General features: G+C 45.3%; 2 protein-coding genes across 3 annotated transcripts in view; one reads left to right on the top strand and one right to left on the bottom strand.

Annotated features, from left to right (window-relative positions):
• Nucleotides 1-326: 326 nt before the first annotated feature.
• Nucleotides 327-7,354, top strand: MRPS24 (mitochondrial ribosomal protein S24). Its single transcript, XM_066590013.1, has 4 exons — nucleotides 327-443; nucleotides 2,136-2,216; nucleotides 3,590-3,701; nucleotides 6,985-7,354. Exons 1-4 carry the CDS (start codon nucleotides 327-329, stop codon nucleotides 7,266-7,268), a joined length of 594 nt encoding a protein of 197 aa, XP_066446110.1. The 3' UTR covers nucleotides 7,269-7,354.
• A 4,229-nt stretch (nucleotides 7,355-11,583) lies between these two features.
• The window catches only part of SLC20A1 (solute carrier family 20 member 1), a 31,333-nt gene continuing 16,103 nt past the window's right edge, over nucleotides 11,584-26,813 (bottom strand). For both annotated transcript variants that reach the window (XM_066593133.1, XM_066593134.1), the window contains exons 4-11: nucleotides 26,386-26,471; nucleotides 24,515-24,611; nucleotides 18,792-18,911; nucleotides 17,750-18,016; nucleotides 16,346-16,910; nucleotides 14,976-15,161; nucleotides 12,665-12,749; nucleotides 11,584-12,556 (exon numbers count right to left, since the gene is read on the bottom strand). In XM_066593133.1, the coding sequence (XP_066449230.1) occupies nucleotides 12,395-12,556; nucleotides 12,665-12,749; nucleotides 14,976-15,161; nucleotides 16,346-16,910; nucleotides 17,750-18,016; nucleotides 18,792-18,911; nucleotides 24,515-24,611; nucleotides 26,386-26,471 (1,568 nt within the window). In that variant the 3' untranslated portion in view covers nucleotides 11,584-12,394. The remainder of the gene's footprint in view (nucleotides 12,557-12,664; nucleotides 12,750-14,975; nucleotides 15,162-16,345; nucleotides 16,911-17,749; nucleotides 18,017-18,791; nucleotides 18,912-24,514; nucleotides 24,612-26,385; nucleotides 26,472-26,813) is intronic.

Below are 26,813 nucleotides of genomic sequence, written 5' to 3'. Positions count from 1 at the left end.
TCCCTCAAGCAGCTACATGGACATCAAAGTGATGATTTTTTGAAGGTAGGTAGGAAAAACTGAAAATTAGAAAAACTACCTTTATCTATTAAACTATCACAAGGACCAGACACAAAATAATCAGATCCCGGTCAGACCAGAACAGGAACGTAATGACGACCATTTTGGTTGTCACCTAGTCCAGAAACAGAAATATATATTAGCTCCTTTGTAGGAGTATCAGTTATAACACAGCAGCTTTCGGTGCAATGTTTGTCACTACCCGACTGGAAGTACCAGGAATCGTCCGCTGAAGCGCCAGACGCGTTCTCACATCCGTCCACTAGATGCCGCTGTTGTCAGCCTTTGGCAGTAAGGTCGTGTGTGTTTCCTCCCTACGGATAGCGCGGTGGTCCATTCTAAAGATGGCGGCGCCCATGTGCAGCGCAGTGAACCGCCTGCAGGTAACGTGAACATTGGGGTCACTGGAGGGGAGGCGGTAGGGGGCGCTGCTGCTGTGCGGGGTGGCAGTTTTACACGCGTTTGACCCTGCAGAGGGTGAATATTGGGCACATTTATTACCTGTTTCATGCCTAAACCCTACTCCCAAATACAGACCTGGCCTCCAAAGTGGCTGGCCAGCAGGGCGCCTCCCTATGGACAACCGTAAAATTACAACATTGGGGTACTGGGTGGTACGGCGGTGGTGGCGGCGGCCACATGCTGCCTGGTGGGAACCGTTACACAATAGCCTATAGGCTTCATCAGAAAATCTGCGTATACGCAGCACTAATGCATGCGCCGTGGGGTTTTGCGCAGCGGATTTGCTTGCAGAAAGTGCTCTGCGTATTATAGGAGAGCCACACGGATGGGAGTATAAGAAATATCATCCACAATCTGCAGAAAATACCTTATTGCCCCGCAGCGCGGATATGTCATACGCAACGCGTCGCTTTATATCGCATTACGGCTTTGCATTTGTTGTGGATTTTCCCCAATTGGAAAGTTAAAATCTGCAATAAATCATATTTTTAGGTTTTTCTACAATAAAAAGCCCTTTTTGGTAAATAAATAATTTTTGGCATCGTTCAAAGACCCATAACTTGTTATTGTTCCACGAATGGCGCAGCGTCAGGACTTGGTTTTTTTAAATATTTTTGTGTGATGATGTAGTTTTATCGGTACCACTTTGGTGTACATATAACTTTTTAAAAATGCTTTTATTACATTTTTGGGGGAGGAGAATATTTTTGCTCAAATTTTTTTTAATAGCGCCTGCAGTGCTGGATAAAAAGTGCGTTCAATTTATCGTATGGGCTGCTATGGATGCTGGGAAACCAAGCATATCATTTTCTTTTCTTTTCTTTTTTTTTTTCCTGTGAGCCTCTGATCACTCTGGTAATACACTGCAATACTTTTATGCTGCAATGTATTATTTCTTATCTTTGCTGTCACAAGCTAAGGCAGATCTGGAGGCCGCTGTCGGACATCCTTGGCCCGCTGGGATCGGGCAGGAGGGATAATAATGTTACAGATGGAGCTCACTCACTTTATTAACCACTTACATGCTGATATCAACATTGATTACAGCATGTGACGGGTCAATTGGTGAGAATCTAATTTCTCTACAATCCCCCTGCCATTGCAGTGGAACCCTGGCTGTTTTTTGGGCCAGCCACACTTACATGATGGGGCGGGAAAGGGTTAAGCATAACACAGTTTATCAGGTTTTGCCAGGGGGCTTCCAAGAATACTTTCCTATCTGCAGAGACACAACTGCACACTAGGTGGTGCAGTTCTTGAAGCAGCTACAAGATGCCCGGCAGGTACTATGCTGGGGCCCTACTGTAACTACTAGGCTCCATGCACAATACTCGCTGGATGTGCACTCTGCAGACTCGCCCCGTGACCCCCTCGTTTTCTACTCTACAAGACGGGCGGTAAAACTGATGGGAGTCGGACTTCTAGGACATCCACTGCTACTCAGAGGGTCCTCGAGCCGTCCAGCTGGGGTTGGGTTCACTCTCTGTAGACGTGAAGGGGATCGTTGGAAACTTTCGAGAGCTCACACAATATCCCGCCTCAGCAGTGCCCATCCTACCAGGAGCCGAGCAGTTGGCAGCGCCACATATTCATCATCCACTTCTTCCTATCAGGTTTTGCTCCGAGGACTAGAAGGCTCTTTCCCGCGACATTCTCAGATCTGCTGTATCCAGACGAGCTCCGTGTGTTTAAAGGTGAGCAGAGACTTTATACCGTCCTTCTATCTCCGGACTGCAGTGACCTAATGGATTGTATGTAAAGTCTGTTGCAGATCAAAACAGGTGGGACGTTATCACATTAACCCATAAAGCCTGGTTTAGACACAACGATAATCGCTGTGTTCCTTTTACAGCGCAGGGTGATCGCTCAAATGTTGGGCAATCACCTTGCGCTCCGAGCGAGCAATGCTGAAAAAAAGCGGGGCCGCTTGTCTTCTGCATCCAGCTGTTCTCTGCTCGGAGCGCCCGGATGTTATACAGCTGAGGGCTCCGAGCAGGAGATGCAGAAGACAAGCGGGGTGTAATTAGATAATAAGTGTATGAGTGCTGAGGTGTGTGTTTCTGTTCCTGTGTTTGTCGCAGCCATGACTTACATGCACCTTCACGTTTATGTGTTGGCACTGCTGACTTGCATGTGTGTTGGTGCAGGTATGTTTGCCTTCACTTTTGTCCATTCACTTATCTGTCCCAGGTGTTTCCGTGAGCGTACATAGCCGGGTATCCAGCCTCCCCTGATTCCATTGGAGGCCTTTGGGCCAAAGAGAGGTGTCTATAGAATTAGGAACCCGTCCAATAAGGTTCGCCTGGATGATGCAGATGAGCCCTCATGTTTTGATCACATTTTTATGTGGTTGTGCACTCTTATTCTGATATTAGATGCAGGTGTTTCTGTTACTGCATATGTTGCAGCCATAGCATTTATTTGTTGGATGTGCTGACTTTATTTGTCCCACAGGGGTCAGGCGACCCCCTTCTCTGCCAGTATATGATGTCTTGAAGATAGCCACACAGTGCAGCATTAGTACTTGCCCTGCCCTGCTCCCAGACTACATGCTGTGCTTCCTATTTCTGACACGGAAATTGCCACCGGGCACAAATAAGCGTGTCTGACCAGATGGTTGGAGGTTGTACAGAATGGCATCGTAGGTTGTGCACCCCTGACTGAAGCAATGTCCTTGACCGATGTAAACATTGAAAAGTCTGCAGCGCTCCCCCCCCCACCCTATGAGCGATGACGTGGAGTGTATTACATTCCGTATCCTGGCCCCAAGCCCATTTGATTTTCTGGCCTGTGTAATAGCTGGAATCGCTTTACAGGTATGTACAAGAGGATTTAGGCAGTAGAATGAGCTACTGAGCATATGTGAGAATCAGGACTGGACTCTAGGTGGACGTTCAGAAAGGACATGAAAAGTGCAGCAGGGGGCGCTGTAACAGTATCTAACCGCAATATTTAGACACAGAAGCAGTTCCTAAAAGTCTAAAAAGTGTTGTTTTGTTTGATGTAACAGAGAAATGCAATTGTTTGTCGGATAGGACCTTTCAGAGCTGCCTTTTTTCCTCCCTAGACCCGAGCTGCTCGTGTACGTGTGGGTAAAGGAGATAAGCCAGTGTCCTATGAAGAGGCTCATCCCCCTCATTACATCGCTCATAGGAAAGGCTTCCTTTCTCAACATACAGGTAAGATCTTCAGAAGTACACCATATACAGTACATAGGCTGACATCCTAGTAGGTGACAAGACACTAATCATCATTCACGGGGAAATATTGGGGAGCCGGAACTCTTCATGATGACAGAATGGACCTCCACTTAAAGGGGTTGCCTGGGACTTTTCCCATTGATGACCTGTGCCAGGATCGGTCATCGGGGGGGCTGCTGCTTGGGTTCCCCGCCGATGAGATGATTCACAGCACTGCTACATGTCTCCCAGAGTCATTTCAGCCATCCTGTGTAGGAGCTGTGACTCAGAAAAGCAGTTCCTAGAGGCGAGCCGTAGTTGGCTTTATCAAAGTGTTTTGGGGAAGCTGGGGATACTTGCTGCAGTAAATGCTGTCATCCATAGACATAGCACAGTGCCAGCTTCTGGGCAAACAAGTAGAACTCTTAGCGGTTCTGGTTCTCCTATACTGACAGGCTGGTGGGCACCATTCTTATGCATGTCAATGTTTGATTAGGATTTTTGAAAACCTAATTTGATTTTCATTAATTGATGCCCCCCCTGGTCTAAATGCATCAACCGTTTTTTTTTTTTGGACCGAGGGCCACAATATCTGATTAAACCACTCCAAGAGCTGCAATAAAACGTAAAGGCTTTGGGCACTTTTGGTGGCCAACTTTTTTTTTTATTTCCCCCCATTTAAATGCTTGTATCTGGGCTGACAAATCATTTTTGCAGTAGGGTTTAACTGAAAAATTGGCGCTGCCGTCTAGGTCTCAATAGGAGGTCTGTCCATGAGGCTGGACTGCCAGCCTAGTGTCCCTCTGTTCTCTCCTCTCCTGTACATTCTTAATTTATCTCCACAAGACAATTGATCTTTGTTGTGGCCATAAATTAGCTAATAAGAAGTGCACAAGAGAAGAGATGGGGCGGAAAACCCAACCTCTCACTGACAGATCTCCTACTTAAGGGCTGTTTACACGGGATGATTATCGTCAAACGAACGGAATTGAGCGATAACCGCTCAGTGTAAATGGAAAAAAGTTGTTTAGTATTCGTTATCGCTGGATCACTGGCTTCTCGTTGCGTGTAAACAGAATTTCCGCTGTTGCATGCTGCCATAGGATTGCATTAGTTTATGCAATCCCATGCATACAGCCGCAATTTGACCACGTGAAAACTCGCGCGGTAACAAAATCTCGGCATGTCCTATTTCTGTGCGAGTTTCGCACAGGAACGTCACTGCTGACGCAGCTGTGCACCAGCTGGCACGTCGCAGAGCAGAGAGAAGGCGTCAGAGGAGGTGAGCCGCGGGTCACTACAAGGACACGGAGTCGCTTCCCGCTGCGAGAATTCTCGCAGTCGGAATCTGACCCTGCTGTCTGCATTCACCCTAAGGCAGGTGATATTCAGTGGGGAGTTCATTTTATTACCTTGCAGCTGATGTGACATTTCTTTTTGTCTCGTGAATATACTTGAGAAAAAACTGTTTAATAGATCCCCCCCCCCCCCCCGCGCCCCCCATCGTCTTCTATGATTTCTTCTTAAAGGGCCAGTGCTCTCGGTGCAGATCCTTTTACTGTTTATATAATTGATAAATAGTTTAGGATTGAATGTTATATATGGGTTACCCCTACTGTAAGCTATAGACGTTATTGGGGTCATTAGACATATAAAGGCACAAGGCTGCAGATCAAGGTAGTTTAAACATTCATCACTTGCACACACTGGCTGCTGCAGAGCTTTCGCAATGTTCCGCTGTATGGAAGCCCAGTCCTTTATTCACAGAAAGCTGCCCCTTCGCAGCAGTCGGGTGTATTATGAAGGTCTGCGGTAGCAGGTTCTGCGTACCAAGAGAACCTCTTCAGCGCTGATTGACATGAATATGGTTAAAGGGGTTGTCCCGCAAAATAAAGTTCAACACTTCTGTATGGCCATATTAATGCACTTTGTAATATACATCGTGCATGAAATATTGGCCATACAGAAGTTATATACCTACCAACAGGGGGTCCCCCCCCCCCCCTCCCCCTGTGCTGGCGTCCCCGTCTCCATGGCGCCGACCGAATCCTTCCCCTGTAGGTAAGTGTATAACTTCTGTATGGCCAATATTTCATGCACGATGTATATCACAAAGTGCATTATGGCCATACAGAAGTGTTTAACTTTATTTTGCCGGACAACCCCTTTAAGCAAACCCAAACAGTAGATCACTATTCTAGGTCGAAGTTTGCTAAAAGTTCGGTTCGCCCTGAACCCAAACCCACTTTGATTACTTCTCCTTCATAGTCCTTATCCTTCTACTTTTGGAGGAAGAAGCAGCATTGTGGCTCAGTGGTTAGCACTGTTGTCTTGTAGCACTGGGTTCATATCTGACCAAGAACAACATCGGCATGGAGTTTATATCTTCTCTGTGTTTGTCCATCTCAATACATGTATATGCTACATATAGAAGGTGATTATTAGGAAGAAGAAACCCACAAAACATTGTGGAAACCATGCTAGCTCCGTGCAGAGGTTGTTCTTGGTCAGATTTGAACCCAGCGCTGCAAGGCAACAGTGCTAACCACTGAGCCACCATGCTTTTTCCAGGAGGAGGAGAAAAAGAAAGGAGAAGGAAAAGATCCTTTTTCTCCTCTGAAGGATGGAGTTTGTAGAAGCCCATATAAACATCCATACAGATGTTGTCCTTGGTCAGATTTAGAAGTTGTTGGTTTATGGCTCAGGCCGTCTTATACACCAGTTTTAGGGGTTCTGGTGAAGGTTTCGTCAAAATAATGGTGACCATAAGTTCGCTCATCTCTAGCCGTGAAGCATTGTGTTTTCTTCTCAAGGCGAGGACCCTACAGTACCTTGTGGCCGTACACTATAAGGTCCCAATGTCATGTTGTTACATGGCTAATAGTAGTGAATGGGGTCGCTCTGCGATACAAGCGGGCAGAGAACCACCCCTGCTGGACTTTAGTGTGACCACATTCACTATCAGTTGGTGTAACTTTAGCAGTGTGATATTACGGCCACCGTTCACCACACAGTCGTAGGCCTCTGGCCCACTTGTGTCGTTCCAAGGACAGCACACAGCCCCATTATAGCCTATGAGGCTATACACATGGAGCCATGCTGGAAAACCTCATGGCACATCCTATCATGTCTCTCGGCTGTAGCTCACACTTATGGTGCATTGTGTGAATGAAGCGGGAAGCTAATGGATACACTGAAGTCACAGCCTGGGCCTTGGTGCAGTGTGAGAACATGGCCATTGACATTTAATGTAAAGGTGGTCTTTCTACTTGCTCTTCCGTAGGTAACCTGGATGCTGAAGAAGGTACTGCAGAGCGGACCATAGAAGACGTCTACATCCGCAAGTTTATGAATGGCACATTCCATGGCTGTCTAGCCAATGAAATTGTAATAAAGCGCCGTGCCAACCTCATTGTGATTTGCGCCATACTACTCCGCAGGTTGCCTGCGGCGAAGCTCTATTTCTTGATCGGCTACACTGAAGAATTGCTGTCCTACCTCTACAAGAGTCCGGTGAGGTTGGAAGTGCAAACTGTGGAAGAGAAGGTAGTGTATAAATACCTGTGAGGCCGCCAACATCTATGCATGAACTGCCCAGCGTCGTGTTCTGTTCTTCATGCCGTTGTATGTAATAAAATGCTCTCTAAACTGGATCTCAAGCTCAGTCCGTGTGGGGATAGGGGCGATGTCTTGTAAGGTCATCTGCACACGTGGCAGGCGCTGTGGAAGTTCCACATTAGTGGACAAGAAGACTTCTGCAGCGGAAGACCCACAGCAAGTATGCTGGAATTCCAGGGACCGAATAGTATCTAAATGGGGCTGGGGATTTTAACCCTTGTAGTTGTAGGGGCGAGAACAAAACTGGGAAAGGTTTGGCTTCAGTCTTGCAATAAGTTCTGTCTAAGACCCGACGTGCGTATTGTAACACGGACCGGTTACAGGTGATAATACTGGGTCATCAGGATTTGTCTGTTTATGTCTACTGGGAAACCACTAATCCATATCTGTCCAATAGAAAAGAGCAAGATGGAGGCAAAAAAGTGAGTATAGATATACATCAGCTCTGGCTTACGGCCACAAAACAGACCAAAAAGGGAGTTAAAAATGCATTCGTCTGAAAGCGGACTTAGGCCGGCTTCACATAGACGTATTTGGGCACGCAATATGCAGAGAATATAACCCATTGATATCATTGGGTCCGTACACATTTTTTTTGTACATTAAAATGGAAATAGGACCTGCTGTATTTTTTTGTGTATTTGCGCACCAAGGGTCACCGTAGGGAGGTGCAGAAATACGAAGGGATACGCAATTCTGTGAAGGAAAAAAAACCACACACATCTAGAACTCAATAGGCTACATAGCTATTTGAATCACGGGTGTGGTAGTATCCTGTGTGCAGGACGTACAGCAAAATACGCCAATATGCGCGCAAAAGAAAGCCTTGTAGGTTGCACAAATACGTTGTGCTGAGGCTCGTGCAAGCTCATACGCCTGTGTGAATCCGCCCTTGAGCAGGGTTTCTCATCATTACTAATGCAAGTGTCCTTTCTCCCCATCCCCACCCTAGGGGAACCTAAAGTGTAACCTTTATAAAGAATCGCAACCACCAACGCTCAGGCGTCAGCAATACTCGTCTTTTACAGCATTAGCCAGGATACTGATGTTTATTCCAGCAGCTAGCCCAGTGCAGGGGTCACTACAATAGAAAGGAGCTACTCTGAGCAGTGCAACTAAACTAAAAGACGCGCTGATCTCCGGCAGGCTTCCGTGTAGTCCTCAACGCTAAAGGAGCATCTCTTACTGGTAACGGGCCTTAAATACTCCAGCAAGGGAGTGATCTGATTGGCTGAGGAAGCACTCTTGAACCAATCACAGCCAGTCATTGAAAGAAAAAAAAAAGAAAAAAATTGAAACTACATGCTTTTCAATGCTAATGTTTTGCTTTGGAAAGTCTGTGCAGGCTGCTATTGCGAATTCTGCGTTTAAAATCCATTCATGCGAGCCCCCAAACTACCTGCAGACTACTTCTCAAGGAGTAAAGCCCCTTATCTTAATACTCCTGGAATATGCAGATTAGAGAAGTTACAGCTCATTAGACTCCTTCAGCACGTATAAGATACGGCTGTGTGGACACACCATCCCTGCTCCGACCACCAATGTCTCTGCACTACTAGAGTTTAATGTCTGGAAACGTTGTACAGTAGATACAATAACTTCAGAGTCGGTACTATTGTACCTTGTCACCACCGGAAGCTAGGGGTTTGACAGGGCTTGCATAGAGGAACACCCCTAGCTCCCCATTGGCTGAATTCTTCAACCCCATACAATCCAGCAGGGACCGCAGAAAACTTTCTCCAGTCTCCTCTCCACACCACACTAACAATGTGAGCTCCCGTTCCCCAACGTACTCTCCACAACAGCGGTCTGAAGCCGGGACCACTGTCACGTAGCTCACCACTGCCAACTGGCACCTCCACTTCTGTCCCCGCCGGTCGGCCACTGCAAATCTTCTCCAGCCTCCTCTCCACGCCGCCGTAATAGGGTGGGCTCCCATTCACCCAGCGCACGCTACACTGTCACTGGGGTCCCAGCTGCTCTCTCCACCGTAGTGTCCTCTCCGGTACTGGTCCCCCTGCGGTGGTCAGCTGCCCTGCCACTAGGTACGGGGAGATGCAAGGGGGACGCTTGCTTCGGGGAGAGTGTTGGACCTAGCAGTGTCTGCATTCATTTTTGCCTGTGCTGGAGGATTAGGGTTAGTTTTCCTGTTAGGCTTAGATTTGCTGTAAATGCTTCCATGTTACAGCTGTAGGAGAAGAGACCCCCCCCACCCCACCCCCACCCTGCAGAGTATTACACCTGTGACATGGAAGCATTTACAGCTAATGTAAGCCCAACATGAAAACTACCCCTAAACCTCCAATACTGCCAAAAATCAATGCAAACGCTGCTAGGACCTTCAAGAATTCATCCAATTGGGAGCTAGGGGCGTTCCTCCATGCAAGCCCTGTCAAACCCCTAGCTTACAGTGGTCACAAAGTACAACAGTACCTTGGAAGTCTGCATAGGAGCTGTGTACTCAAAACCTACATGTAAGGAAAGCCTACATCACTTCAGAAGTTGCAGCTTTGTGTCCCATTTATATTTGTAGTGGCCCAGTACATGCTTTCCTGGCCCCCTCCATAATATCATATGTCATGTCGGCTGTAGATGCTCTGGGTATTATTGTATCTTGACGCCACCGGAAGCTAGGGGTTTGACGGGAGGAATGCCCCTCTCATACCCCTAGCTCCCGATAGAATCAAGGCAGGAAGGGCCTGGCTGCAGCGTGTGCATTGATTACTGCATGCCCAGCAGCATTAGACTAACGGTCAGTTCTCTTCTTACACTTACATTATGAGCTGTAAATGCTGCCATGTTACCGCTGTAACATGGCAACATTAACCTCTAATAATGTAAGCGTAAGAAGAGAACTAACAGTCAATGCTGCAGAGCATGCAGTAATCAATGCACACGCTGCAGCAATCACTGTCAGCGGACCCGCTGTCCCCATCTGGCCCCACCCTGTGCTCCCCCGCTCAGCGCTCCCAATCTTGCCGCTCTTGCACAGGGACAGGTGGTCCCTGCCTCACTGCTGCGTCCTGAAACCCGCCGCAGCCTCTCTGCTCCTCGATTGGCACTCCCAGTCATGCCACTGGCTGCACATGTGCTCCGGGATAGGTGACCAGCTGCCACCTCCGTTCTGCTGGCCGCCTCTGTGATGATGGTTGCTCACGGCTCCTAAGGCTGCGGCACTCTGCACTTGTGGTCCGGAGCTGGAAATCCTTAGTGGCCTTCCAGGACCTACAGGCCAAGCAGCTGTGCAGCCAATCACGCCCCTGTCAATCTTGGCTCCACCAGGTCTTCCTGGTGGCATCTAGATACAATACCGATGCTCTGTGCCAAACTGTCCTGTCATTCTGTTATGTGTATTGCACAGCTGCAGCAAATAATGGGTTAATGTCTAAAGTGTGAGCTGACTGTAAATGTATCAATTCATGAGCTGACTGTAAATGTATCAATTCATGTCCTGTCACATGGTATGAGAGGCCATAATGCCAATGGTCTTGTTAAGATTTACTCCAATATGAAATTTTTAAAGAATGGACTATTTCTTATTCAGCTATCTCCCCCAGTATGTAGAAGTGGTACCGCGATTAGTCCTTTCGTTGGCTGAAGCACCCAGCCCCCCCCCCCCCCCCCCCCAGCTGGTTATGGCATCTCAATGCAGACCACCTCAGATCTACATGGAAGTAGGAGGTCTAAGACTAGTCCGTTTGTGTGATGCTGTTGAGTGTACCCCAACACAGAATCCTCTCAGATACTGACAGCGCCTGGCACACAGTTATAATAGAGGCCACAGGTCATAAGTAGAGTCAGGAGAATGATCTGTGGTCTCCTATCTACTCTGTACAAGATTAGAGTCATGATCACTTGTTTTCAGCTTCTCATCCATGTCCTCATTCAGATGTGTACTGTCAGTAAAGTGGACTTTCCCATTGCAAAACCTTGGAATACAGGAGAGAAAATGGGATCACTGGGAGTTCAAGCATTTGGATTCCCAATGATAAGACAAACAGCTGAATACCCCACGTGAATGAAGCAGGAGTGCGTGTGCTCGACTGCCGCTCCATTTACTTCTATGTGACAGCTTGCAACATCCCATAGAACAGACTGGTGTGATGGACAAGCATATGGACACCATGGCTTAGTTTACACAGGGCCGCTGTATTCTCAGTCACCGGAGTCTGAGCGGCTGGACCTCCCGTGATCAAACCTTTGTTTTCCCATACCGTAAAGACTTAGCAGAATTGCAATAATTGATTAGATCACAACAAATAGCGATCGTTGAATCAGTGCTGTTTTATTTGACTTCACCAGTAACAAAAAAAAACAAAAACCAGTGAGATGGACACTTATGCAAGACATGATTCTCCATTCTCCAGAACTCTACAGTTACTGGAACTGCACTTCCACCGGTGGTCTACAACCCCCCACATCTCACAGACCACACAGCCGCTAAGTAATTTTGGATTCTTTATTAAAGAAAAAATTAATAGTTGCTCAGATTTGCTTGAAACATGAGAAAAAAGAAAAAAAGTCCGCTAAATCTAGTCATGGTTTGAAGAGGTAAATCCTGAACCTCCTCACCCATTCTACTGCCACGCTGCTACACAATGATTTGCAAGCCTAGAAGGCAGTGAAGTAAAGAGAACCCCACATCCTGTGTGATAAAACAAGATGCACAAACCTTTACAGTGGAAGAGAGCGAGCGGCGGACGTCCACACAGGTCTATATACAGAGCACATTAATACTGAGGAATGACTGATGTGTGTGCAGGTAGATTGGGTTGATTTGTAATAGTCTAGCGCATTTAAAGCAGTTTTACAGCACGAGGGGAGGATCCTGTTGAAATCCACTTTCTGCTCCTCAAAAGGACATTTTTTTTTGTTGTTTACCCCCATCTCTGCTAAGAGTGACACATTGCATATTCCAGGCCTGTTAGGTCAAGCCCCTCGGGCAGGGAGCGGGAGGGAGCAGAGGACAGTCTCTTGCATCATGTTGCTAGTTGCATTGCACTGATGAGATATGTGCAGCGATTTGTGGTCCTGAGTGCAGATTTCAGATAGCAGGCGATTCAGCATCAAAAAAATCATACTTTGAGGATTGCGTACTTGAAGAGTGCCATGATAGCAGCGCTGATGAGGCCAGAGATTGGCACGGTGACAAACCAAGCCAGGAAAATATTTCTAAACAGACGCCAGTCCACAGACTTTTTGGATCTAAGCCATCCAACCGATACAACAGACCCAACCTGCAGAGAGAGAAGGTGGTCAATCGGACTGCACCGTTACCCCAGTGATTGCCATAGGAAGCCACCAGTGAGGGTAAGGGAGGTATCCCCAACTACATGCTCACTCACCTTACAGTGCGTCGTACTGATGGGGAGACCGACATTAGAGGCAATCACAACTGTCAGGGCAGACGCCAACTCAATGCTGAAGCCACTGAAACATAAAAACCACACAGGTTACCGCACAACGCAAGGTTTCACCAGTCTGTGCTGGGAGGCAAAGCAAGCATTGCAACGGCTCACATAGATATGCTACCCTGGAGAAGCAGGACTACCTGCGCAAACTTATCGGGGTGCATGTAGCAGGAGTGACAAAGGACCGCAGCCTTCCCAACTCTTCTCTAGTTTTACTAAAGAGAAGAGTGGTCTCAATTCCCTATTTGGTTGGGGGTCTTGTTATCTCTCTAGATGTCAATATTTGCCTGCTTTTGGTGCACTTCTGACAGGCGCCTCTATGTAGGCATTGAAGTTATTGCGAGGATTTATGCCAAGCGAGTGTTTTCTGGGGTGCGACTTTTTTTTTTACTAAAGCCGTTGCACCTGGTAGTGTGAAAGGACGAGAAAATGCCAATTAAGCACAGGACTTGATCGTGGAAAACAGTCCATTCATGCGAGTTTACGGTGTGGATGAAAGAATGCACAAAAGCGTACGCTCGTGTGAAAGAGCCCCAAGATTGGGACAGTCATTAGCTGCAGGCTAATGGAGGACAAACCGTGAAATTTGCCACCAACGTGAAGGACATATTTACTTCCTAACTGCATGGTGCATGAAAAGTTAGGACATATCACACAGATGGTGATGCAAAGGGACTGAGTTACACGGTGATAATTAACTGGCCTTTAATTTTTTGAGCAGCGTTTATAAACCACACGCTAAAAAGATGTAAATTGCTAAATACGGTTCCTTAAGAGAGATCAGCACTTCGCCAATTCCCTTGTAACTCCTAATTGGACAACTAAAAACTCATGCATCAGCGTAGATGGGGTGCTGGTACAAGAGCCCAGGTGATTTAGTGATAACTGGCAGGCTGAACTCACAAGTCCAAGTGCAGCATAGCAATTAGAGCCAAATCAAGCATAAGGCCGTATTTACAAGGGCGAGTGCAATATCACGCTTGTAAAAGTGTGATTTTTCTATGAAAGCACAATGCAGTTTGTGAGAAAATTGTACTACTAAACATAGGATTTTTACAATAGGACCGGAGGGGAAAAAAAGGCAATGTTTTCTGCAAGAAATTAGAACATGCAGTTTTTCCATCTTGCAGCATTAGGGCCCTTTCCCACGAGCGTATATCGGCTGGCTGTGGAATCCAATGCATCAGATCACATGGCTGTATTCCCAAGACGTAAAAACGCCCGGCGAATATAGTGCCGGGCGTTTTTACATCGGGCCCAAAAGATAGTTCCATCTATCTTTTGGGCCAGAATGTTGTCCGCTGCATGGCAGCGGCTGGAGAAAGTTTAGCAGCGTGGCTGCTGAATTCCCTCCCTTTGCTCTCCTCCCCGCTGGCTCCTTGCAATAGGAAGGAATGGGGCAGAGCCAAGTGCCAGCCCATCCCACCACCTCCCATTGATGGCTGTGGAGAAGGGATGAAGACAAGCTCCCGCCCTCTCCCCACCCCTTGTGCATAGCAATCAATGGGAGGCGCCGGGATGGCGCTTTGCAATGGGAGGGGGCGGAGCTAAGAACAAGCGGAGAGGAGAGCATAGATGAGCCTGCGATGGCATGGTAGTCTCTGCGTATGAGCCGGAACCAGTGCCGTCTAAACGGGGTGCACAAACATTTGATTTGTGCGTCCGTTCACCAGTTTTCTCCTCTCCCAATGTAGCGTATATCAGCTGACAGTGAAAACAGACGGCTGATTTACGCTTGTAGGAAATTGCCCTAACTATGAGGGAGAAAAAAAAAATTAAATAAATAAGTGCACGTAGACATACACAGAACTGAAAACAATGGGTTCTATTTCTGTGCATATCTCACAAGGAAGTTGCCCATGTAGATGAAGGCCCTTTTACACATGCAGACAGTCGTCTTGACTGACATCACCTCTAAGGCAGCCGGCGCCTACGCAGAACATTCAAACGGAAAGTCCTGCCAGCGGCTCGCGGGCTCCCCGATCGCTTCATCTTCTATGGGAAGCGCAGTTTGGAGAAGCCTTTAAACGGGACTTCAAGCCAGCGAGGTTTTTTCAGCTGACAAAGCTTAAAACAAGCAAGCGATTTTTTTTTTTTGCTTCACACACAATTATCGCTCACATTCACTTGTTTGAATGAATTTTGAGCGATTTAAGGGGGGGGGGGGGGTAAATAGACTTTAAGCCCATAGCGGTACTCATAACAGCATCCATTGTCTTGTTGCCAAACCTTTGCATAAAATTACCTTGATGGGGTGATTGGAGTCAGATCTTTACCCATTGTCTGGATAACTCTTCGTCCCCAAACCCAGAGACCAGTGCAGATACCAATTCCTCCATACAGCAGCAGCCAGATAGGTGTAGCAGCCTTGCTGGTTACATCCGTAGTGTCATAAACCAGCCAAAGAGCAACCAGTGGACCAATCGCATTGCTGCCGGGGACAAAATAAATGCGTTACTTTAAGCAGGAAATATTAGGATAAACAATTAATGCAGCACTTGTAATGGGTGGGATGGGAAAGTACACAGCTGAACTAGACACAACCCCCCACTATTTTAATTATATTAACACTACTATTGTAACCACTATGGGGCGCTCATGGTGTACTACAACACTCAGAGTCTAGTCGTTATTTGACTACACAATGGTGCACAGTGACAACATTCCCAGCAACACAAATTTAGCTATTCTTAAAAGAGGAATATTTATCCCATTTACTGGATTGTTACATAATGCAGTTTATTCCAAGCTGTTCACCAAGAGTTTGACATCCAATTGTGTCGCTATAAATCACAATGTGTCACTCCTCATTTTGCTGCACCCAAGTATTGCGGAGGGCACAGAAACCGTGTGACAAGAACGCCGATCTGTGTGCGGCCGGCGAGTGCCGTACCCGGTGGATTTTTCAAAACTAAAAAACAGGTGTATTTTACATATCTATTGTGACAGATAGATGTCAGCTTGATGGGACTCTCAGTAAACAGCTTCCCATGGACTATTATGTAACAATCCAGAAGACTAGTTATAATTGGAGGAATATTTTAAGAATACATTTTATTTGGGTTCATGTGTCTTATCACTGTGTACTATTGTATAGTCAAACAAGGATTAGACACTGGGTGTGGTGGTGTAACACAAGGGCCCCATGGTGGTGTAACACGAGGGCCCCATGGTGGTTGTGACTAGTGTTAAAATGTAACTAATTTAAAACCAAAACTACACTGTTCAATAAAAAAAATAAATAATTAAAGCCACTTGTAACAATACAGGCAGGTAGGAACTATTAGGGGTTGATCCAGGGAACAGTCTGATTGCCATTAGGGAGTCGGGAATTTTTTTCCCCCAAAAGCGCTAATTGGCTTCTGCTCTTGGGTTTTTTTGCCTTCCTCTGGATCAACAAAACAGGAGGCTAAACAGGCTGGACTAGATGGACATTGTCTTCATTCGGCCTTACGAACTATGTTACTAATGTATACAGCACTAATAGAACCTATACAGAATTGTATCCACGAGACACCACTGCCTTCAGCTTCTTCCCAGTCCAATAACTGCTAACACTTACAGTGCCATTTGATAAAAGTGTAATTTTTTTTTCTGTCTGCTCCATCAAATTACCTGACATCATTTCCACCATGTGCAAAAGAGCCAAAGCAGGCAGTGAGAATCTGCAAGAACTGGAAGAGATGAGACACCTCGGGCTTGTCTTTGTCATGCCATTCTTCTAGTGACGAGTTACTGCTTTTCCTGTCAGCAGCCTCTTCTTCTGCCCCGCCATCTTCCCGCTCCTCTGCAGCAACATCCCGGTGTGTGTCTGCCACAGCGTTACAGTAACTGGTGTAGCTATCCATGCGAGCCCTCTTCTTCCCATCGCCTGCGTGCCAGGTTAGTTTTTCAGCCTCCTCCGGGCGTGCCTCAGCTTCCCTGTTGCGGAAGGAATCTAGAGGCATCCCGCAGATCGCCATGGTGTAGGAGGTGTAACTGTTGTTGCGGCGGAGCGGCTTCTCACCAGAATCACCCATGCAGTCTCCCACTTTAGCCAAATGCAGTTTGTGCAGTAGCTCTTTGTAGAGACCAGAATCTTTGTGCACGGTGTGATAGTGATACTGCCCGTTCGAAGACATCTGGTTGCTAACAGTCTGGTTGAATTGTACATGGTTTCCATTTGGCAACTGCACGGCTCCTGACAGGAGAAGGAAAAAAGAAAAAAAAAAAAAAAAAAAAAGTGCGTCAAACTGCAGTCGTTACCCTTTATAGGTGATCAATTTTTTTTTAATTTTAAACACTGGCCAGCAGGTGGCACCAGAGGGCAACAAGTTAAATTTTTACAACAGTACAAAAACCAACTCCCATGCAAAAAAAACTATGCTAAACTTCTGGGGGCTAGTTAACATAAGGCCGGTCTCACATAGAACGGTCACACCTCACATGGAAGCTGTTCTTGTGGAAAAAGGTAAACAACTAGTAAAAGGGACTCGTTTAATTGCAAAAAGTAGGTGAAAAGATGTCAGCTTGCTATGAATCTATTCTAGGTCATGTTCAAAATGAATGTTTAGAGGGAGGAATATGATCACAAGTCACCACTTAGGCATAAGGCAATTGTTGCACCATAGGACCACATCTGGGACTGTAACTGTGATTCTAAGTCTATTACCATGCAGGGTGCAACGTGTTGTGGCATAGACACAGCAGATCCACAGCGCAAAATCCATACCGTGTCAATTTCCACAAAGCTTTGAGTCATTGAAGGAAATTTTGAAAATCTCATCCATATTGTTGCTACTGTAAAAACTGCAGATTTTCTGTGCAGACAGTCTCTCCCCCCCCCCTCCCCCCCCCCCCCAAAAAAAAAAAGAAAAAAAAAAAAAAGACTGTACACCTGGTATTTAACATTTAATTTTTACCAGACAAGGTGTGTAAAAGGCAAATCCCTAAATCCCTTGCAAAAAAAAAAAAAAAAAGTTGTACCCCATACAGATCCTGACTGCAGCCATGTCCATGTTATCCTGCCACATCACTTACCATTTACTGGCTGGTCTATGTTGGTCTCCATGCTCTGACACTTTCTTTCTGGCATCTCATCAACATCACCCATTTTGAAGGTTACTGTTCGCTCCTCTAAGGACCGTGATGGTACAGATACCATGTCCAAGATGGGCACCTTGGTCTCTGCAGTTACACTACACTCAATGGGCAACTTGACATCTGGTTCTGGCTTCAGGATATGGCATTGGTCTATGTTCTTCTTGTCCATCAAGGGAGATTCTGATGGACTGGATTTTTTCTCACCTGAGAAATGGAAGGCCAGGAAGTGTTATTAGAGGCTTTAAAGTAGGAGGATTTAGTTAGTAGTACCACCACCCTAATAATGGTTGAGCTGTACAAAAGATTGTAAGCACAAGACTGCAAAAGGGCAATGTTTTTCCACTGTGCAATCAATGAAAATGGACAGATAGTTACAGAGCGGCCACAAATCAGAGAAAGGTGCGGTTTTATCACAAAATGGCATGCTTCCAAATGTTAACAAGTGTGCAGGTAAGACTGTTTACCAGCAAAGACATGCAGCCATTACAAATATGAAAACTCAGATTGGCGATATCCTGAATCACTGTGATTTATGGAGCCTTTGTATGGCCGTACCGACAGCATCTGCTTACATGAAAGCACTGCACCGGACAGGTTATCAGAACCTCCCAGTAGTACAGTTTGGAGCATTGGGCCCATCAAGGGCTGGGAGGGCAGAATAGCATTTTATTTCCTGGTAGGTCTCTTTACTAATGCTGTAATGAACCTCATAATACCACTAAGCATCTGCTATAAAGGCTACATGCACACAGACTTAAAAAGTTGCACCAGAGTCTCTCAGGCACAACTTGGATCAGACACCACACTGACCTGAAAAAAAAAAAAGCTATGCGAATACACCTATTCAAATACATGGGTGTCATTCCCATTTGAGTTTTGGACTAGTTTTTCAGCACTTTACATGCATGCGGACATGTTTTCCCATCTTGATTAGCCAGAGACTGCAGGCGACATAACAGCACAGAGAGGAATCACTTACGTTCTATCTTCTTCTTCATTCTGGGACAGATGACGAACCACACAAACAGGGCGCAAGTCACGGAACATCCCACCGAGATAAGGATGATGCCCCACAGGGGAATCTTGTCAAATCCAAGCACTAGAATAAAAAATAAGGACATATGAAGACCATCCTTCACTGCAGAGCCAGGAGGTGGGAGAAAAACAAAAAAAAAAAAAGGAGTTGTCCAGCCCTGGAATCCATAGCTTTTTCCAGGACAAGAACTTACTGTAGCAATGTTATATGGGCGCCATTAATGGTTTTACAGCCTTCCTGTCTGAGTTTATAAAGTGTGGAAAGTTAGGTGAGAGTCGCCTGATGTCTACGGCTCAGTCCCAAGTCTCCCTGAAAACAGCATCAAGGCGGAACTACAGGCTGTTATTACTGAACAAGAGACCAAAGCTACAAACTTTGTCACCACTTCAGGTTTCTGTTTACTCAAATTCTGCTATTTCAGCCAGACAGAAGTTTGGGACGGAGCCAAAAATGCTAAGTGAATGGAGTCCTACTGAAAAATTTGTGTATTTCCATTGCAATGACCTTTAAAATGGGGTTGTCCCACTTCTATTTTCTGTAGAAAGCAGACAGCTCTCTATATTACACAGCAGCTTAGGCCTATTAAAGTGAATGAGACGTATGTTTGCAGTACCAACTCTGGCCACTGTGCAATGTATAGAGCAGTGCGCTTCCTGCAGCAAAATGGCTAGAAGTGGGACAATCTCTTTAAGGTCCTCACACTGCACAAAACAAAAATACAACATGCAGTAAAGTGAATTTACTTGTTGCAGGTAAAGACTCAATTCCCTGTACCGTTCAAAGGTACCAATGAAAGTTTTTCTATGACTGCTGCCCAATTTTATTCCCTCAAAAAAGTATAGACAAGCCGCACTGGCAGGTCAAGGAGGGCTTCTTCTTTCAAGTGTGATATGAAAACCTTACTACCTCCCACCTACTCCAGCTGCGTACTACGGCGAACGTATGCGACACATTCCCACACTTGTCCGATACGGATTCGCGTTAGGAATCGGTCACAATATTATGACTGCTTTAAAGCAAATCAGTCAGTCAGCTTAAAGGGGTTTTTGTAGAACATAGGTCAATAGTATTTTCCACAGAAAATCCCTTTAACATGCTGTCTTGTATAACAGCAGAATGTCAGAGCTACAGGCCCGTACTCCTAGTAGCCAAAGTGGCTGAGAAATGTTTTGTGCCATTTAGCCAATAGGATTGCTGAAAGAACAGGGGATTAGATTAGGAGACCCGTATATTCATTAAGAGGGTGCTCTGCCGCTCCTTGGGGTGTTGGATCAATTGGCTACTATGTATATACATAGTAGCCAATCACCACCCAAGGAGCTGGAGAGACTATGTGTAGGGTAACTCGCTCTGCATGAATACACTGGAATCAGCCTAGTCTGAACACTTTCAGCTCCATTAGTGGAATACTTGTGCCTTTTGGCTGCTAGGAGTACAGACCTGTAACTAATAAGCTGCCCTTTCAAAGTGGATCTGTCAGCTTAACGCACTTCTCTACGCAAGACTTGTTTATAGGATCATCAACTGCAAGCCAGAAGAAAAGACACACGAGATCAAGAGTATTAAGTTAACGAAGAAAGTTTCTGTATAAACCCAAGCATATGATGTATTACAGGATAACGGCCGAATCACGAGGCTGAACATTAGTCATCTCAAGTGTTGTAATAGACTGCTGCACTGAAAAAGGTGAGAAAAAAAAAAGGGCTGTGCGATCCATCATCAGCACCCGACAGGATGCATCCAAAGCTTCGCCACCTATATATATTGTCACGGATTTTAGCAGCGTCCACCGCCAGTTACCTTAACAGAAAGCAGGTGACTTAAAAATAAACCTCACTAAACCAAAAAAAAGGGCATTTAACAAAAAAAAACAAAAAAAAAAAACGACTTCTCTGTATGGAAGTTGCCCGTAGACCGGACATCTATAATTGGAACCAGCCAATTGAGTACAGCACTGCTTATTCTCAAATATTGCAAATATGCACGAAGGGCACCAATACTCAATGACCTCAGATTATTAATGTGACTAATTGTTAGCTGCCAAGTTTGGCCTAGTACATACACAAAGGTAGAAAGAAAGGAAAAAAAAAAAGTTGGAAAAAACTTTGAGGCATTGTGATTAATGCATCAGATACAAGTTTTTAGCACGTGGGTCTGTCACAATACCCCTTGACAGAAACGGGAGCCTGAGCCTTCAAAGTTCTGCTGCAGATGTGAATGCAGATTAAGCCCTAGCCAGTAATGGACCTTTTACATGGGATAAGCTGACCGTCAAACGATGCCAGGCAGCTCATGCCAGTGATTGTCGCTCCCGTGCTGTTGCACAGGAGTAAGTATCATTAGCATAGCTCACAGCGCTACCGGAAAGTAGGCAGAGCGGCCAGGGAGTTTTTCCCACCTGCCTGCCTCTATTCACAGCAAGTTGACAGTTGTGCAAAAGTGAATGACTGCCTTTTTATAAGCTGTTTGAGAGACATTCGTCTCGTGTAAAAGAGTCATAAAGCCGACTGTGGCTGGCTGAGAAGTTTCCACATGGGAATGAATAAAAAAAATCTACACTTTATGAACTATGACGTGGGGTCTTCATCGTATTCAACTGAAAGCTAAAATGGCAGATTCAGAGTTCGAATCCACATAGAAAGTTATAGTGTGAGGCTTTAGGTCCCTTCTATTTAAGGCCATGAATTGCACACTTTTGTACAGATGTCTTTCTTTCCCAAGCAGTGTTCATTTAAATGTGTCTGCAGGAAGAAAACACACCTACAGCGTGCCACCATTGGTGATGTAACGCTTATGGCTTCACCCCCACCCCCCAATGTTGTACCAACTGGTAAAAGAGCAATAGACTAGTCACATCACTTCTAAAAACAGCAGATTGTACTGGAATTGCCGACACCGTAAAGCAATCCTCCAGTTTTGAAATAAAAGGTTGTCCCAGGGAAGTATTGCCTGCAGTTCTTCGCTGCTGTCCCTGTGATCCGCTGCCTACAGATGGCTGATGTAATGGTCTACCTAGCTAATGCACACTATGCAGGCAGCACTGATCACATGAGCAGCACCGACCAGTTAGAGAGCAGCTATTGTGCATTGGTAGGTTACCTAATCCTCCACACTGCATTGGTAATGTTAAAGCCCTTTTATATGCAACGATTATCGCTCAAAATTCATCGAAACAGCTGAAAATGAGCAATAATCATTACATGTAAACACGGGCACCGTGCATTTTCGTTTGAACAATGGATTTTAGTTCACAAACTCCATCGTTCAGCCCTGAAAGACTGAGCAAATACATTCCATGTATTTTGCTCATCTTTCAATAGCCTGCAGGATGTTCTCCCTGTAGCATGCATACATTAGCCATGAGGAGAACAATGCAATCTGTCGGCATCAGCGAGAACTATGCAGCGGTTTGCACAGTTGTGTGTGTGTGTTTAAACACATGCTGGGCTCTGCAGACAACTCCTAGAAGTCCTTTTACACGCAAATGCAGGTGATAAAGTGTTAATGGCCATTAACACTTTATGCAAATAGATTACCAAATCTTTCAGTCATTTGAAAGATAGTCTGTGTGTAAAAGGACCTCTAGGCTTCTTTCCTACGAGCGTACATTGGCACGCCGTTTTCACGGGCGGCTGATATACGTTGTGATCTGATGCATTGGATTCCAATGAATCAGATCACATCGCTGTATTCGCGACGTAAAAGCGCCCGGCCGGGCCAATACAGCACTGGGCGTTAACATCGGGCCCAAAAGATATAGTCCTGGAACCATCCTATGGAAGCCCATGACAGCGGCTGGAGAGAGTTTAGCAGCATGGCTGCTAAATTCCCCCCTCTGCTTTCCTCCCCACTTGCTCTTTGCAATGGGAGGAGGCGGAATGGGGTGGCGCTTAGCTCCGCCTCCTCCCATTGCAAAGAGCGAGCGGGGAGGAAAGCAGAGGTGAGCCTGCAAGAGGGAGGGAGGGGAAAGGGGTGACAGCATGGTAGCCTCAGTGTATATGCGCCGGGGCCCATGCCATCTGAATGGGCGCACAAACGTTTGATTTGCGCGCCTGTTCGCCATTGTTATCTCTCCCATTGGAGCATACATCGGCCGACCGTGAAAACGGCGACCGATATACGCTTGTGGAAACAAAGCCTTAGTCTGAAGAATGTGTCAGGCCTTTAATGCGCTAAGAAACCCTTTTCGCCCTAAAACCAGAGACTTGTTTTAACAGCTTTTCTACTTGCATTGTAAACTGGTAAAAGCACCTAGTAGAAGCCATCCACTACATTTACAAGTGATTTAACTGACAGTATCGAATGGTAATCCATGTACAACGTTATTAGAGGTTGTCCAGCCTTGGGTTAAAAAGATAAATAAATAGCTTAATGATTGCATCATGAAAACTTGTGACTGTGCATTTAACCTCCTGCTGTTTTTGAGATCTGTTTTCAGTGTGCCGATTGCATCTAGTGGTATAAAACCAGCGTAGACCCCAGAAGTGTTCTCAGCTGAGTATTTCTACAATCGTTACATTAAAACACACTATTTGGGGATGTTACATTTGCATCAGGCCTACAGAGATTTGTGCTAGTGTATTTACACAGGAGTGTCCAGGCTAGTTAGAGATGTAGCCGTTGTTAACTGCAACAATGTAAGGCGAGTTATCGCGATGCAGCGGTTCTGTTAAGTCATCATAATGTGTTAATGTAAAGTTGGCGTTTGCTAGATCTGTATATAAATTCTCAGTTGTGAGAAGTATTGGATTTGTATATCATTTTTTCATCTTTGTATATAAAACAAGACCGTCAAAACCAGCAGGCAGAAATCTCGTAAATGGCGAAGGATTGAGACAAAGCATCAGGAAGTTGCACAGCTTCAGAATACAATCATTAAACTTTATCTAAACGGGTATTGCCATCTTGGCCTTTCATGGACAAAAAAAGGAAAACCTGGAAGTTGTGTTCTGCCCACCTGGTGGAGGGAGACGAGCGCTTACACCGCGCCATTTCTGTAGCATTACAAGAACAGCACAGTGCGCTGCGCTATAGTTTCTGTAGCTCCCATTCATTTCAATAAGAACTATAGGAACAGAGGTGTGCGACGTATTCGGCTCTTTCCACATGCTCTGACCAGTAGCCATGGCAAAGGTTTCCCATCTTGTCTATGAAAAGCAGAGACGGGAATAGCTCTTTAAAGACTAGACCATCCCTTCTAATAAACGTGCAACGCCATCTCTTTACTTCTATTTTCTCATGGACTCTGCAGGCGCCTGTCCCACAATGTCCCCTTTTACAAGAATCACCGAGGATTAGCAGTTGTAGGAAGGAGAAGAAAAATGTAAAAAAGGTCAGGGAGGGTGTAAGTGTGAAATTCTTCTGCAGGATCTTCATAGTCATCACCGCTGCTGAAGGGAAGATGAAGGGGGGGGGGGGGGGGGGTATTTGCACTGCTGAAGGAGCTGAGGGGAAATGGCTGTAGTGATGCAGCCAAGTTGGTTAACTAGTTAAGCTAGCAATGTCAGCATACACTAGCCTGCAGCCTTCTGTAATGGGCACAGGCCAGCAGACTTCTAGAAGATTTCAGTCCTGCAAAGTAAAAGTAGTAAATTGTGGATTTAATAGGAGGCTCAAAAAACAAATGCCAGAGGCAAAAGACCTAGTGCTTAGTAAAATGTACTCACTAGGTGCGCCGGTGAACATGATGGAAAACAGGTTTATGCCGATCGTACAGGCGTAGAACACGGGCAGGGCACGCAATCCATTGGGTACAGGGTCAGCCTGCAATAAGAGAATGATAATCAGCACAGGTACCTGAACGAGAGGTAAACAGTCTGCCCTTTTTAACATAATGAAACTCATGAAAACGCTGCAAAATATTGTACAACGCCAGCTTAAAGGGTCCGGATACAAAACCCGATGTACAGTACTTTTATGTAAAGGCCTGCTAACACACAAAAGCTCGTCTTTTCAGGTATAATTACTGGCAAGATGGGGCCGGCTATGCGAGTCATGCACAGATGCAGCGCTTGTGAGTCTGGTCTATGCCCTCTCATGGTCATTGAGGACTGTGCACCATCAGCAGTGCTGAGGATGTAGATGGTTTGGAAAGTAGGGCAGTCTGCACACAGCACCATATAAAGCACCAAGATGTCAGAAGACTAATGGCCTTACACAGTTTCAATTCACAAGGGAAACAAACCATACGGATTCTTGGACAATTCAGGACAGCCCCCCTCCCCCATGATTTATAAAAATATATAAAAAGATCATAAAAAAAAAAAACACAGCCAGCCGTTAGCTTTTAATACCATATACAACCAATTTAACTCTAGCCATCACCTGTAGGTAATGAAGAAAAAAAGGGGACATTTAGGGAAACATTTTTTTTTTTTTACTTTACAAAAGACCACTGCAGCACATTACATAACTTATCCTGCACACTATTTTACTATACTGGTGCTCATTCCAGGCTTTATGAAGCCTTTGCTCACTTAGGCTGCATTTCCCACTTTAAAAAAATAAAAATTATATATAAAGGAATGCTAGCATTAAAAGGCACTCACCATGTCAAAGTGATGCCATAAGGCAGAATGTGCCAAAATTTAGGATTGAGGTCCACTAATCTAGAACCCACTCAATAGTTAGAATGAAGAGTCCACAGCATCAATTCAGCATACAATCAACAATTATACCACTGTGCAGGGATGAAAAGAAGAAAAAACAAAAACAAAAAAAAGGCCTAATTGAGGAATCAGCACAGTGGCCCTTACATTCTTAAAATGGGTGAGGGCCCCAGAGATCAGGCCTTCATCGACCATAGTAGGTTAGGCTGAAGGAAGACAATGTCCATCTAGTTCAGCCTGTTTCCACCCCTCCTTGTTGATCCAGAGGGAGGAACGAACGAACAAACGAACGCACACGGTAGGAGCCATTTAGCCCATTTGGGGGGGGGGGGGGGGGGGGGGGATTTGTTTCCCGGCTTCATTGATCATAACTCGGTTGCATATCCTAGCAATAATTCCTCCCTTTACAAAATAGGAGTTAAAATTCACAAGTATTTTGAAAAAAAGGAAAAAATAAAAAATAAAGTTAGAAGAAGTTTGATTAAACCCCATGTCACTTACACTGCATATTACATGCTAGGTCAACGGAACAAAGACACTAAATATAGATAGTACTGAAATATTAGACTTGTAATACTTGTATCAGTTTCATGAAATGTCAATACGTTGTATATACTCCTGCCCGACGTGCCACTATGCCAACTCCCCAGCCTCCATACTCCCCTCTCATCTGGACTTTCCATGTGACTTGCATTTTAGGTGATTTGTCTACAAGTTGCCTTGAAGTGTATATAAAGCCAGTGTAGTGCACATGCATTCTTACTACATAGCATAATATGTTATGCCACCCTTCAAACTGCATTTTTTTTTTCTAAAAGGCAGTCCCCCCCTTAAGGCTATCCAGCACCCTTACACATAAGAGCAACATCGTATTCTTGAAGAGAGTTCAAAGCTGTAACAAGAAGGGTGTGTAAACACTGAATTCTTACCTTGCGAAGGATGAACATTCTTACAAGGAAAAATAGAAGAGCAGACATGATTCCAGACAACAGCGGTGAGATAAACCAGGACAACACTAGAAGGAGAAAGAAATAAGTTTACTATATGCACAAAGCAAATGTTAATCACCAAAACTGCAGAAAACCATTGCTGAACACAACCTCAGAGCCGTTCCAAAATCCGGAGAGATACAATACAATGTTGCTTTACCCTCAGTGAAGATTCTTTTTGAAGCTCACAGAATACAATTAAAATCAGACATGAAAGCACAGGCCTATGAAGACGTAAAGGTCATGTACAGATTGAGGTTAGGCCATGAGGAGAGCCTGAAATAATTAGTAAGATTAGTGCACACAATTATTTTCCCATGGAAGTCAGGTGTCACCTGATTAAATGTGTGAATCTACCATAAAGTTAA

Source organism: Eleutherodactylus coqui, chromosome 2 (assembly GCF_035609145.1).
Source record: "Eleutherodactylus coqui strain aEleCoq1 chromosome 2, aEleCoq1.hap1, whole genome shotgun sequence".
NCBI lineage: Eukaryota > Metazoa > Chordata > Amphibia > Anura > Eleutherodactylidae > Eleutherodactylus > Eleutherodactylus coqui.
This window is presented reverse-complemented; position numbering and strand designations above follow the sequence as displayed.

Coding starts and splice junctions, on each gene's coding strand:
- MRPS24 (XM_066590013.1), top strand. CDS start 327: ATGCCGCTGTTGTCAGCCTTTGGCAGTAAGGTCGTGTGTGTTTCCTCC. Junction 444..2,135: donor GCGCAGTGAACCGCCTGCAG/GTAACGTGAACA, acceptor TCTTCCTATCAG/GTTTTGCTCCGAGGACTAGA. Junction 2,217..3,589: donor CGAGCTCCGTGTGTTTAAAG/GTGAGCAGAGAC, acceptor TTTCCTCCCTAG/ACCCGAGCTGCTCGTGTACG.